Source organism: Xyrauchen texanus, chromosome 11 (genome assembly GCF_025860055.1).
Source record: "Xyrauchen texanus isolate HMW12.3.18 chromosome 11, RBS_HiC_50CHRs, whole genome shotgun sequence".
NCBI classification, from domain to species: Eukaryota; Metazoa; Chordata; class Actinopteri; order Cypriniformes; family Catostomidae; genus Xyrauchen; species Xyrauchen texanus.
The window spans coordinates 16,944,902-16,959,340 of record NC_068286.1 but is presented as its reverse complement, the minus strand read 5'-3'; the positions used below and the strand labels follow the sequence as shown (position 1 = coordinate 16,959,340).

General features: G+C 42.1%; 1 protein-coding gene across 6 annotated transcripts in view; it reads left to right on the top strand.

Annotated features, from left to right (window-relative positions):
* Window positions 1-14,439, top strand: part of LOC127651383 (teneurin-3-like) — a 348,816-nt gene that overhangs the window by 208,514 nt on the left and 125,863 nt on the right. For all 6 annotated transcript variants that reach the window (XM_052137168.1, XM_052137167.1, XM_052137166.1 and 3 more), the window contains one exon: window positions 12,975-13,203. In XM_052137168.1, coding sequence (XP_051993128.1) covers window positions 12,975-13,203 — 229 coding nt within the window. The remainder of the gene's footprint in view (window positions 1-12,974; window positions 13,204-14,439) is intronic.

The following is a 14,439-nucleotide window of genomic DNA, read 5'->3' as shown; positions in this document are numbered from 1 at the left end:
GCTCCACCGATTGCTATTGTCAGGTGCATTGGGCATGAAAGCAGCAATTTTATAGCACAGGAATTCCAATAATGTTTACCGGGACCAAGGGAGGCCTTCAACTCCTGTGCCTTGTTCACTCAAGCTCAAGCTCCTATGGGTTTTCTCCTTCTAGCATTTTTCCTCCATGTTTTCTCAGTCATCCAAAATAGGAGATGGACAGAGAGAGATTGTGCAACATTTTAAATTAGCCAGCCACATTAGTGCATGCTGGTAAACAAACAGCAGAAAACAGAACGTTCAGTATGATCCAGCTCCAGATGGGAGGTAGAAACTGTTCATTGGGCAGTAAAGTTGATGAATCAGGGTTGGACTCTGATCAGAAGCACCATTCTCACAAACAGTGTTTTCTTCTGGAACAAGGTAGTTTCAGGGGTTAAGTTAGGGCTAGAATAACACTAATGAAATTACATTCAGGGAGGAGTTATCTAGGAGTTTCATAGGAATCTCTACCACTTAGCATAGTACAGTATGGGACTTTACTTATTGGAGTGGAAAATGTGAAGTTTTATTGCAAGAATGTATCTATTTCAAAAGTTTGAACAAACCTGACTGAATGTACAGTATGTTTCTAATGATCTTAAAGGCAATTTTTTTTATATAGAAAAGAGTGTGCTAAGCTGTTGGTAAGAAATTCTGGATTTGCCTCATATTTTTGGACATTGCATAACTTTCATACTTCCAATTTTGTCATTCCATAGTTTTCATGACTTAACTACTGTTCTAAAATATGGAAAAATAGTAATAAAGTACAAACAGGTGTGTCCAAACTTTGTCTGAACACTTTGGATTGTCAGTAAAGGGTTAAACTTTCATGTGACAAAACAATATGGCTCAAATCACAGCGGAGTATTTCTTTGAGGGAAACGGCAACAAAACTACAAATGTTTAAAAACTTCATTAAGTTTTTACATTGAAACCTGTTTAAGAAACAGCACGCTGTTAACCCTCTTGAGTCTGAGGGTATTTTGGGCCCTGGAGAAGTTTTGACATGCCTTGACATTTGTGCATTTTTCAGTTGCTTAGAAACATATTAATGGCTAAAGTCTGAAAACACTGTATTCAGCACAAACTGGGCTACAATAATATGTGAGCAACATGTGTGTACAGGTTTGTATTTTTGATAAAATAATGTTTATGCATGGTTTTTGAAAAAAAAAAGATTTTTAAGTCATTGAAATAAGGCCATATAACACATACTAAACATTTGTCCACAATACTTTTGAGAACTGGATCATGTAGCCTAGATGTTTTGCTACAAAATGATGTGAAAACCATCCTGATCACTCATTCATACAAAACAATATAGTAATTTAACGTTTGAAGACAATTTTAGTGTTGAAAGGTAATATGCGAGGAGGCGTGAACTATCATGAATATGGCGGTCATTTACACCTGACAGACAAAGACCCTCCCCTGGGCCTATCAATGAGGAATGTGACAGAAAGAGAATGAATGTGAGGAGACTTAATGATCAAAATCAAGTTTTAAGTTAAAAGAAGAAATCTGACTATACATTTTTTTACATAAAGACTTAACTTAATTTTAGACCTACACTACCGTTTAAAAGAAGTCTCTTCTGCTCACCAAGACTGGATTTATTTGATCCAAAATACATAAACAACATTGATATTCTGAACTCTTTTTACAATTTAAAATAACCGTTTTCTATTTAAATATATTGTAAAAGGCAATTTGTGATCAAAGCTGAATTTTATATAATAAATAGATAAAATATAATCTAAACATTCATATTATTTTTTATATCATATCATATTACATACCATATTTATATTATACAGCATACAATTTAAATACCTGCTTTAGCCTAAACAGCATTTCAATGTAACTAAAACTTGCTTATTAGGAGTCATATTTCAAATGTCAATACTCTGAATCCTGTCTGGCAAGTCTGGACACAGTTCCACTAGTAAAATATCTACATGTGTAAATAAAATAGCATGTCACCTAATGAAAACTAATTGACTTACTCATTTGAAATTGTATCCTCTGCTGGATCAAGTCTCTCTTCAAAATACAAATGTTCGTCCGAGTCCCATTCTTCTTCTGAGAAAAATGTTAACTCTTCCTTAATATCCAGGAGATTCCTCGAATGTGTATCGTTACAAACACGCAGACAAGTTGAGTTGTGTTGTGTTTACATCAAACCTCTGAACACTGTCGGGGGCGTGTAGATATGCGTTGATTGTCTCAGCACATTAGCGTATGAATGGTGCGCTCTGCTGGTGGGTGGGATCACATTAATGATAATGAGATGGACCGGTAACAGATTGCATGGCAGGAGAATATTTGCGAAGTTTCAGTTCATTTTTGTGACGTGTTTCTGAAATATGCTCGTGAACACTGAGACTGCTGAAAGCTCACCCTTTTTATTTTCTTTATTTTACAAAAGCACAAGATTTTGTTGTTGTTGTGAGTGAACACAAATAAAAGTGGACCCTTTATAGTCTCTAATGATGTCTTACACTTATCTGTATACCCAAAAATTACTTTATTTTAAAGTATTTTAAATTGTTTCTGCTATAATGACGAAAATATCCAGCAGGACGCGCCGGCATGTCCGTTGACCCCAGAGAGTTAAACACAATGACCACTGAAGTGGACTATAGGCCTTTTTTTTTCTCCTTAGAAATCCTAGATTTACTGTGCATGCTATAGCTTTCCTATGCAACCAAGAACATTCACTCCTAACATAAACCAAACGTTCAGTTTTAAGCTTCAGATGATGTTTGCACAACTCAACATGTTTGGCAGACATAGGGCAATGGTAACCAGTACTTACATTCAGAATTTATGTGTAATTTTTTAACATGGTTGGAAAATGAATTGTGCTGATTTCTGATTGGTAAAATTATTCAGGACTGGCTATCACTTATTTGTTTGGCAGTGCAAAGAGAGATCATTGAGATTTTGTTGCCAAAGTGGAAAAAGTAAAAATTCAAATTTTTATTTGTGTAGTTTTTTATTTGTGCCTTTCCCAATACACATTGTTCCAAAGCAGCTGTATGTAACATCTCAAAACATGAATAACCAAAACTCCTGGAAATGTAATAAACAATTTGATTACATTTTTATTTATTTTTTTTAATCTAACTTTCTGTAGGTTGGTATTATTTCAGAATTGACAACTTAGTCCCGCTGTCCCCTTACGAGGACCTCAATTTTGAGGAAAACTATTTTACATTTTAAAATTATTTTTGTTTATTTATTTATTTTCATGTTTATTAGGTGATACTAGTTACAAATCAGCAATGGAAATGAAAAATGCACACAGCAGTCACACTCGGGTCTCAGGAGTTAAATATGAATATTGCGCTTCAATAAAAAGGGAACCTTATAAATTCTATATAGTCTGTGCGTCCAAACTGTTGTCTGGTACTGTATATATATATGGAAAGTCACTGTAAAGCAGATCTTGTGTGCATTCATGCAATTTCAACCATCACTAACAAACATGATGCAACATGTTTCAACAATGCAGTATTTATAATGGATTTAAGAGCTAAAGATGAATATTGTGTTTCAATTAAAAGAGAACCTTATGTGTTCTCTTGCTGAAGGTCTGTGTTTGGTTGCACCAAGGTTGCATGGATTCATTTTGACACCACTTATATGTCTTTCTGCCTGTTTATCTGTCTGTCTGTCAGTCTCTCCATGTGTAACATTTACTTCATTGCACTGTTAAGAAGTGAACTCCTCTTGCACGTGTTGGACGTAATTGGGAGCAGAGATGTATGTCAGTTACAGTTCAGTGTAACACTCAGCCCTGCTCACTTCATTAAAATGTGTGTGCGTGTGTGTGTGTGTGTGTGTGTGTGTGTGTGTGTGTGTGTGTGTGTGTAGTTCAGTGCAGTCTGCTGCAGGAAAAGCATTCGTTCTCACCTGCTCATTAAAATACATTACAACCCAAAATGTTTCGTCATCAGCATTTGAAATAATTCTCAATTGTTCCTGAGATCTGCCGATGTCAATCAAGGTAATGGGTTGTCCGATACCTGGCACATCTAGTGATCAGCTAGCCCATTAGCTTGTAAATGATCACTCTGGCCTTGCGAAAGTTAAAGGGATAGTTTGCCTAAAAATAAATGTTTCATTTTTGAGTGGACTATCCCTTTAACATTTGCAAGGCCAGTCCTTCCGCTCCAAGCCCCCATTTTCATTTGTGGAACTATCCCTGTAAATTTGAGCGAATGTGATGGGGATGTTCACAGGCTTTCTGCTGGTCTCTGGCCTTATGGAGAGCCAAACAAAATCTTCTTCTCTGTGTAAGAAGTACTGAATTAGGTCAGAAAAAAAGGATATATATATAGCAGAATGCAAAATATAGCATGTTCATTTTCCAACCCAGATTTGGCAGACCGAAGACAATAAGCTGAGGTTGCTGAAAGGGTAACACTTTTTAAATATGTTTCCTCTCATATTCTCATCTTGAATGGGATGCTGTTTATCACAGTTCTACATTCAATTTCATATCCCATTTCAACTTCTGCATTATTGCTGCAGAACTACAACCTTGCACTTTAATTCACCTCCAAGTGGTTATATCAGGGGACTCATCAAAGTGGAAAAAAGAAATAATATCCCTCTAAACCCCACAGCAATTACTCTGAATTATGCCAAATTATGAACCTGCAATTCAGTTCTAAGACTGAGGATTAATGTCATACTCCCTCTACATCGTTGGTACATCTTAAATTGCCTCTTACTACCAACACAGGCTTTGAAAGTTTGAGAAATGTACAACCTTCTGAATAGTGTAATTACATTTCTTTGTTTCTCTCTTGCCTTCCATTCCTTTTATTTCTTATCGTTACTTAAAAAAACACTCCCTTTTTTTCAAATTCTGGTCACACTGTGTCATTCAGGCTAGAGGTTCGATTGATCTCTGGTAATGATTTGCACTTTTGTCCCCCAGAAATCATAGACAGCCAGGCAGATAAATGTCACAATCTGCTAATATTTATCTTTTATAAATAGCACACTGTCCGAATGTTTGACGAGTACCAAACCAGGAATTGTACTTCTTCTTTTTCATTATTTGACCTACAATTTTGGCAGTACCACCCAAAACGAGGGTCTCTACTTTACCTCAGACATACCACCATTAATTACTGTCCAAAGCCAGCATCTGCTGTTCTTTAATGGTGGGAGCCCACATGTCTCCCACAGTGCCACCGACTGGTTGAAATTTTGCCACATGAAGCGAGTGCTGAGATGCCCCTTCTACCTTTGTCCATCACTCTTTGGTAATGGCTGTTCTCTGTTGGGGGTTGATGCTAAATTGGCTGTTAGAGGTCTGAAGCCCACACCGGCAGTGGCGAAATAGAAAACGACAGCAGGAGAGACCTTGATTCACCCACCTCTTTCTTTTTACCCTTTTTTGTGAGGAATGGATGTCTCCTTTTCGATGCACCCACATCGGGCCCCTTTTTCCCCCAGCCAGTTCCCTGTACTCGCCCACACACATGCATGCACACCTGTCAGCCATAGATGCTTCACAAAAGAGCCATTTTCAATTCTGTCTGGGTCACTGATCAGAGGATGCAGTTTCCTGTCCAGATCCCACACATAAAGATGACTGCCTGCATGCGGTGGCAGAGGCTTGATCTCTCCTTTAGAGGAAAAGACTGATTTTAGCCTCCCACCCAAAAAGTATAGTCTAGTGTCAAGCAGCTGCTTTTGTTTAGCTTTGTATTTTAGCTAATCAAGCAATCCTATTTTTTCAGTTACGTTCAGCAACAAGAAAGCTTATTATGTGTATCATGCTTCCAGTTTAAAATTACTCTCTTCACAAGCAATTGTGCTCCTCAGGCACAAACATACTCCTTAAACATTCTCAATTTGCACTCGCACTAACAATCAACTCTGGACAGAATGTACTTCGACTGACCAAGTTTGTTTTCTTTTGTCGAATCAAACGATTTTTATACGTTCTAATCATCGTAGTGCTTTAGATTAAATCTACAAGTTACAAACACCCAACATTAAACTTCCACCCTGACTGTGTCAGTTCCTTTCCATGTTGTGACATATTGAGAGGTGAAATTTGCAATTGGCACGGATGAAGAAAGACGTGACACTAGCTCTCTGGCTGCATTCAGTTCCAGTGATGCAAATCGTATTAGAGTAATGTGTTTATCTGTGAGGAAGTTGAGAGTTTGATATGTTACTTTGTTCTATGTGGATGCCCCCTTCTCACGGTGGTCCGCATTATCCCCCTCCTCCCAAAAATGAAATCAAGAGAAGTTCTGCAAGGTGAAACGTGACAGACCACTACATTTTTGACGAATAACCTTTCCCTCCAATCCTGTCATGCCTCCTGAATAACAGCTTTAGCTCTCAATGACGGGTGCACTTTTGAAATGTCAATTTAGCATCTTGACACATATTGACGACAGAGAGCTGACATTTTACAGGCCTGTAAGTTAGAAAGTTGCATAATCCTACTTATTTTAATGCCAGACAGGCTGCAGTAATGTAATGCAACTTTTAATTTTCATTTCAGACCTCCTCTGGAGGGAATGAGTGGTAAGATCTTGAAATACATCTAACACAGGGGTGCCCACACTTTTTTGTGTGATGATCTACTTTTAAATGACCAACTCAATAAGAACAACCAACAAAAAAAAATGCTTGTTGGGACTACTGCATGTATCCCTACATGGAATTCATCTTCTAATTAATAAAAAAAAATATATAATAATGTTCAATGTTGATATCATTCAGTTTTACTAAACCCAAAACACCTATAGCACAATAGATTACAATAGCCAGGGCATTTACCTTATTCTGATGACGAGTAAATATTGACCTGGCGAGATTTTGTTTATTCAGTTGCCATGACAACTAGGTTTGAGCATACGCGCCTTCCAAGGACTTCTGAGAACAGAGCGCGAAATTGCGATGCTACTGCCCAGATTAGGCACAACTGAATGGAATCAGACAATTTCGCGCTCTGTTCTCAGAAGTCCTTGGAAGGCGTGTATGCGTAAACCTAGTTGTCATGGCAACTGAATAAACAAAACCTCGCCTGGTCAATATTTACTCGTCAAGTGCAAGTCAAACAGAAACTTAAAGAAGGAAAGACATTATATTTATTTTTATAAAAATTTAACGAAAGTATATTTAAATTTTGTGCGATCTACCAGCATTGCCTTTGCGATCGAATGGTAGATCGCGATCGACGTATTGGGCACCCCTGATCTAACACAATCAGCCTTTCATTTCCAGTCCATGCAACTGCACATCTCTGCAAAATCCAGATCAATCCACAATCCAAACTCACTTATTGTCTCTTTTGCAACGAGTCAAGCAAGTCAAGCGTGTTTTTGCAGTCAGTGTCAGTGGAGCTGGTGGTCAGGGCGAGAAATAAACACCATCCACTTCTTTGTTGAGTTTAGCCTTGGCCCAGATGTGCTCTAAATGTCAAAGATGCTACCACTCTCTTTAATCACAAGCTCCCGTATGGTACAACCACTTGTTCATAGCCAGCTGCAGGTCTATTCAATTCCGGTCCTGAAGGGCCACTGTCCTGCAGAGTTTAGCTCCAACCCTAATCAAACACACCTGAACTTGAAAATTGCAAACAGGTGTGTTTGATTAGTGTTGAAACTAAACGCTGTAGGACAGCGGCCCTCCAGGACCATAATTGAAAAGCCCTGCTCTTCTCTGTCCCTTTTTTTGTTTTCGTTGAGTTCCTGCATCATAGTCTTTCAGAACTAAACATATCTATGCCCTAAAAGATGTTCCACTTAAATATACAGTCTCGTTAGCCTCATTGGGGAGGTACAAACTGCAAAACCTTCTTGCCCATCCACCAATTCCCCCTGACCCACTGTCAGCTTGTCTCAAAAGCTCTTTCCTCCCTTGGCTGTCTGCCTCTCACATGACACAGCTCTATTAGACCCCATTTAACGCTGCAGTCATTCACTTCTCTGTCTCCCAACAACAAGCATCTACAGCCCAACTACACTCTGCCCCCCTCGCCTGACACTGCCATTTTGAGCAGACACAGCAAAGAGATATTGATGGACATTGATGGACTCTCCCCATTGAGTGACTCAGGCCTTACTTTTGTAAAGCCTCTTTCAGGGGGAAAGGTTTACAAAATGAACATTGAGAAAAGACAAAAAGGGGGGTGGATGTTCAATATGAAAGGCCTCTCCGTGTGCTCCCAGCTTTCTGACAGGTGTGGATGAAGGACATATGAGGTAATCTAGAGTTTGACAGTGCGGAAAGAAGCACTGACACTTCGGGTGTCAGGGCATTAGTGTTTCCATTTTCTCCTACTCTCCATCTCTCTCATACATGCATGCTCTACAGGTCAGATTTCTGCTGTTGAACAAGTTCTGAAATACAAGCTCAGGCCTGAGATGCGTTGTGACGGATAGCAGCATTTTCATTAGTTTTTTTCTGAATAGCTATCACTCACTCCCATTAGCGATAAACTGCAGTGGCTGTAATTTCAGGTCTGCCTGTGAAATCCTAATCAAAAGGGCTCTTAAAATATATTTTGTTGCACAGGAGCATGACAGCCCGCCTCTGAGTTACAGGAGACAGAGCTATCCATCAGCAATCACATTTCAATGCCTGAGCCATAAAACCCACATCTGTCTCATTCATCTCGATGTCCCATCATCAGGCACTGACATGACCATCCTGACTCCCCAACCACTCTCTTGTCTCAGGCAGAAGATCTCTCCCCTTTGCCGCCACCAAAGATGACATGTTGATGTGCCTTTAAGAAGGGTCAGGCCTGAAGGTCACTGATGGGGCTTGAGTCAGTGTTGCTAGGCATGTAAATGGTCTGTAAATGGAGTCCCTAGGGAGAGAGATGTGATGGGACTAACAGGGCCTGCTGCTTTACAAATGTCCAACCACGCAGTGGAATAGCACCTGTGTTGCAAACATATGGCATTGAAATGGAGACGTATAAATGAGCTGTCTTAGACAGAGTCCCTCTCCCAAATCCCCCAAGTTTGTTGTTCTTTGTGTGTGTGTGTGTGTGTGTGTGTGTGTGTGTGTGTGTGTGTGTGCGCGCGCACAAGTGAACTGTCTACCTAAATGCATTATGTATCCCCTGATATTAAATAGAGATAAGGTGAGCAATTGCTGAAAATGCTGAGTGTGTCAGATTGTTGATCGTCTCCTCCCACACTTCATTTATTTTTATTTCATTTGACTCCAGCCAGCCATGCAAGAATAGCCAGAGGCTATAAAATGTATGATTTGAAGTGTTTCGATGTTGCATTGTGTACAGTCACATCTCCACTCAAATTTCTGTGATTAAAAGAGTGTTTGAGGTTTCACGGGAGCTCTCGTAGCAAAAATTGACAACGGCCCCAGTTCAAGCTCTCTGTCCCTCATTAATACATAAATACAACTACTTCTGTATGTGTCCAGGAAAGGGATATGCTTGCAACACTGCTGACCATTCTAGTGCTGACATTGTTTTTATACATAAACTTTCTGTTGCAGCCAAGCCTAAAATCTTACCACATGCCCATTTGTTATAAAAGCTCAAGCACAAAACTTTATGTGAATATGCTATACTGTAAGTCACCACTCATATGAAAAAGTTCTAAAAGAATCTTAAGATGTATGTAATTGTCAGTAGTAGCCTTTATTTGAATGTTCTTTCATATATCTCTTACATACTGAAACCACAGCACTTTACTGTGGATCCCTATTTGTCTCTCTCTCAAAGTTGTGTAGATGTAGTGACACTAGGTGTTGCACTTGTGAGCCCCAAACACCTCTGATCTTTGAGAAAAGACCAATGTGAATTTGCGAGTGGAATGTGCATGCTACTCCCCCGGACATACGTTTATAAAAGGAGCTGGCTCGCAGCCACTCATTCAGATTTTTTCTTCGGAGCCGAGTGGTGTTGAGCAGCAAGTTCAACTGCCGTTCCTTTCACCTCATAACGAGAAGCATATGCTGTTGGATATATGGCACATTTCAGTGGCTTTCTCCCCCTTTGCACGATTAACGTAGAGTATGCCAGTGGGCGCTTCGACAGCTAAAAGAGTATATATTCTTGCAGAGTCTTTTTAAAGATGTCTTTTCATCTGTGTGTAGTTCCTGGATGCGGTCGCTATCTCTCTGCCTCTGATGTTATGTTGAGGCAGTGTTTGGTTTGTGTTCGCACTGCAAGATCATGACCATGGCAATTTACATGGACGAGGTCGGGTTGTTTAGCGCTGGGGATGATTTGAGGACCCCAAAGGGAGTGGTTCCACCGGGTAATCCCCCACGGACCTCCCATTCCCCAGTACGCTCGTTTGACCCGGCTGAGTTCTGGGATGAGACGGGGTGAGTTTAATGTCTCTTTAGGAGCTCATGAGCAGGATGAGCTCTTGATCACAGCATCGGAGAGCAGGTTGGCGCAGTCGGATGCTGAGGACTTGAATGGGCTTCCAGCTTAGAGTGTGGCTGCCCAGTCTGAAGCTCTCAGCCCAGGGCACTCAGGCAGGCAATATCCACCTTGGTGGTCCAGGAGTACCACCTATGGCTTAATCTGGTTTAGATAAAGGATGCCAACAAGGTCCACTTCCTCAATGATCTCATCTCCCAGATCGGCCTATTCTGCGACACCATTGAGGACTTGCCAGCAGTTCTCAGTAGTGAAGAAACAGACGGAGGCCATTAAACACATCCTGCCCCAGCGCGGTTCAATGTCCCGCACCACGTCTGGTCACATATCGCGATCTTCCCCTTGGTGTTCGGAGTTTGGAGACGTGGCTAGCACTCTCCAACCTGTCACGCTGGCTGGCCAGGACGATCCAACTCGGCTATGCAATTCAGTTTGCCCAGCACTGCCCGCGTTCCTGCCGTGCATGTGGAGATCGCAACCCTTCTGCAGAAGGAAGCGATAGAGCCGGTCCCTCCAACCGAGATTAAGAAGGGGTTTTACAGCTCCTACTTCATCATGCCAAAGAAAGGCGTTGGGTTGTGGCCAATCTTGGACCTGCAAGTGCTGAACAGGGCCCTGCATAGATTTCCGTTCCGTGCATTTTGTTATGCGTTCGGCATCATGATTGGTTCGTTGCGGTAGACCTGAAGGATGCGTACCTCCATGTCTTGGTTTTACTTCTGCACAGACCCTTTCTGTGGTTCGCTTTCAAGGGCCGGGCATATCAGTATAAGGTCCTCCCCTTCGGTCTGTTCCTGTTGCCTTGCATCTTTAGGAAAATCGCAGAGGCAGCCCATGCCCCGCTAAGGGAAGTGGATATCCGCATCCTCAATTATCTCAACGACTGGCAGATTCTAGCTCACTCTCGAGACCTGTTGTGTGCACACAGGGACCTGGTGCTCAGGCACCTCAGCTGCTTGGGGCTTCAGGTCAACTGGGAAAAGAGCAAGCTCTTCCCGGTTCAGAGCATCTCTTTTCTCGGGATGGAGTTAGACTCTTTCTCCATGATTGCACGCCTCTTGTACAATCGCATCGCATGTGGCAACTCACCCGACGTCTCCTCCTCTGGAGTCAGCAGCAACTGAAGTCATTGTGGGCCACACATATCCCGGTAGCCCTTAACCGTACATGTGGTCCAGCTGATTTGGAGTTGATTCGGCGAAGCACAGGTAGACCTGTTTGCTTCCCGGGAATCCTCCCACTGCCTGCTCTGGTACTCTCTGACTGAGGCTCCCCTTGGTACAGATGTGCTGGCGCACAGCTGGCCCTGGGGGCTGTGCAAGTATGCATTCCCCCCAGTGAGCCTGCTTGCACAGACTTTGTGCGAGGTCAGGGAGGACAAGGAACAGGTCATCCTTGTGGCGCCGTACTGGCCCACCCTGGCTTGGTTCTTGGAACTCACACTCCTTGTGACATAACCTCCCTGGCGAGTTCCCCTAAGGGAGGACCTCTGGAATCTCCACGTCTGGCCCCTTGATGGGACGCAGAAGATCTAAGTGGCCTACCAACGCCGGTGGTAGACACGATCACTCAGGCCAGAGCTCCCTCTATGAGGCCGCTGTATGCCTTGAAGTGATGTTTTTTCGCAAATTGGTGTTTTTTCTCGAGGTGAAGACCCCCCAGAGATGCGCAGTTGGTTCGGTGCTTTCCTTCCTGCTGGAGGGGTGGCTGTCCCCCTCCACCTTGAAGGTGTTTATGGCCGCAATAGCAGCACACCATGACGTGGTGGACGGTAAGTCCTTGGGGAAGCATGACCTGATCATCAGGTTCCCTCCTAAGCCATGCCTCATTCCCTCGTGGGATCTCTCCGTGGTCCTGCTGGGCCTGTGGAGAGCCCCATTTGAGCCCCTAGATTCAGTTGATGGTGAAATGGTGAAATAAACTCTATAGTGACAGAACACTGTGGTGGTTAATTTTTCATTGGCAATGCCAAAAAGCAGTGTACAGCAGTACAGTAAAATGAACCTTCTTTGAGATTTAGAGAGAATGGTCTGTAATGGAATTTTTTTTATGAAGTTTAGCATTGTTAACTGGCTGCAGGGCAGATGGGTCATTTGTGCTGCAACTGTGGTAATCAGATCTGAAACGCAGTCTTAAGGTCGGATAATGAAGCTCCACTTACTCTCTCCACTGTTCAAAACACTGCTGTTTCATACACTTCTCGTTAATGCACTGCAATTGCCAGCAAACCCAAGGGTGCATTTCCTGCAATTATGGCAGATTAGTGCCGCTAGGGTCCCCAATACATTCAAAAGTGGATTTTTTTATTGTTTCAATCATATGCTTATATATGTACTGCTGCATGCATAGGTGTAGTTATCACAGTCATCAGCTCATCATATAGTCAGCAGTCAGACAGCTGGTGGGCAAAAGCAAATTCATCCAGACACATTTGTCTAACTGCCACTATTAATTACCAAAGACAACTGCCTACATCTTCACAGAATTACCGTGTTGCCTTGTCATTAGTTAACCCAGTTCCGTGTCTCTCTTTCTGCAGAGCAACCATCCAATCAGCACCAGCAGGGCCAATCCACGCTGCCACCAGCTCCGCCCCCACACAAGCAGCAGCCGTTGGTGACGGCACTGAACCACAACACTCTGAGCAGCCGCAGGAACGTGAGCCCGGCCCCTCCGGCCGCCCTCCCCGCCGAACTGCAAACCACACCAGAGTCAGTGCCGCTGCAGGACAGCTGGGTCCTGGGCAGCAATGTGCCGCTGGAGAGTAGGTCAGTTATGCAATCAAAGGCACACTCACAGTTACATCCCAATGTGTGGCCTGTGTTACATGCTGTTATGTTGTGGAAAGGTCTTTCATTTTGCATCACTGACAGACACAAATTACAGACTGAGCAGGACACACAACCTTCATGCTGTACAGTATCTGTCACTTAACAGAGTGACTTCAGGGCTTATGTTTATAATGCAACCAGTAACCAATTTACATTAATAATTTAGAGACTTACAGAAAATTTTAACAAACATCAGTCATTAGGGTTTCTGTTTATTGTCAGTTCTTGAAACAATATACATAACCAAAACCTGTAAACATCTCACAAAATGCTTGATAATGTGATGGGTCAAAATGTGCCTCTGCTGATTCCGCTAACTTCTCAGAGTGTGACTGGCCTCGCCAAGTTTTGGAAAGTTATACACATTGCATGTTTTTCCTCTATAAATCAGTAAGGCTGTAAGCATGGAGGGTACTCTAAGGGCTCTTTAAATTCTAGCAGAAGGGAATGCTTTGTTTCCGAGGTTAGCACGTTAGCGCCGTAATGGCCCCTATCTGTTTTGATCTACTCTTTCTGATGCTGTATATGTAACAACTAAGCCTCCCCATTAAGGGATTTTACCACCTAGCCCTCCTTTCTTTCATCCTGTGTGATATAAGCACCAGAAGCAGTCTCAGATGGAGGGAGCGGGGTTGGCACAGGCAAAGAAAAATGGGGGTTGTTCAAGAAAACTTTTAGAAGAAAGCAATGATGTCATTGTGCCAAATGTTTAACTGCCATTCTTAAAAAAATACTTTTTTTTGCGAAGGAAGAGAAAGAGACTGACAGACTTGCCTCAGTTCCTCTGCACAGCTTGTAAGCCATATGCATTTGGGTACTGATGGGTGGCTGCCTTTGAGTCTATATTTTATGAGTGCCAGTGTAAACAGTGTATTAAAAGATCCAGGAATAACAGACCTGTTTCTACAACGCCCCCCTCTAGTTTCACTTCATGGCCCCTCACATGGTCACTGAGGCCTTACAACAGGAATATCCAAAAACCACACATCCTTTATTATCTTTTCATTGATTTCTGTTTTCTCCAACAATCAAGCTATGTTCAGAATAGCATACTACCATGCATGCATAGAATATCCAGATGACCTACTGAGAGGGTCAGAAATTGAAGAGGTTTTTGTTCAAAAATGGTGCCCAAATTGACAACAATGCACAATGCAACTTCAAAATATATGG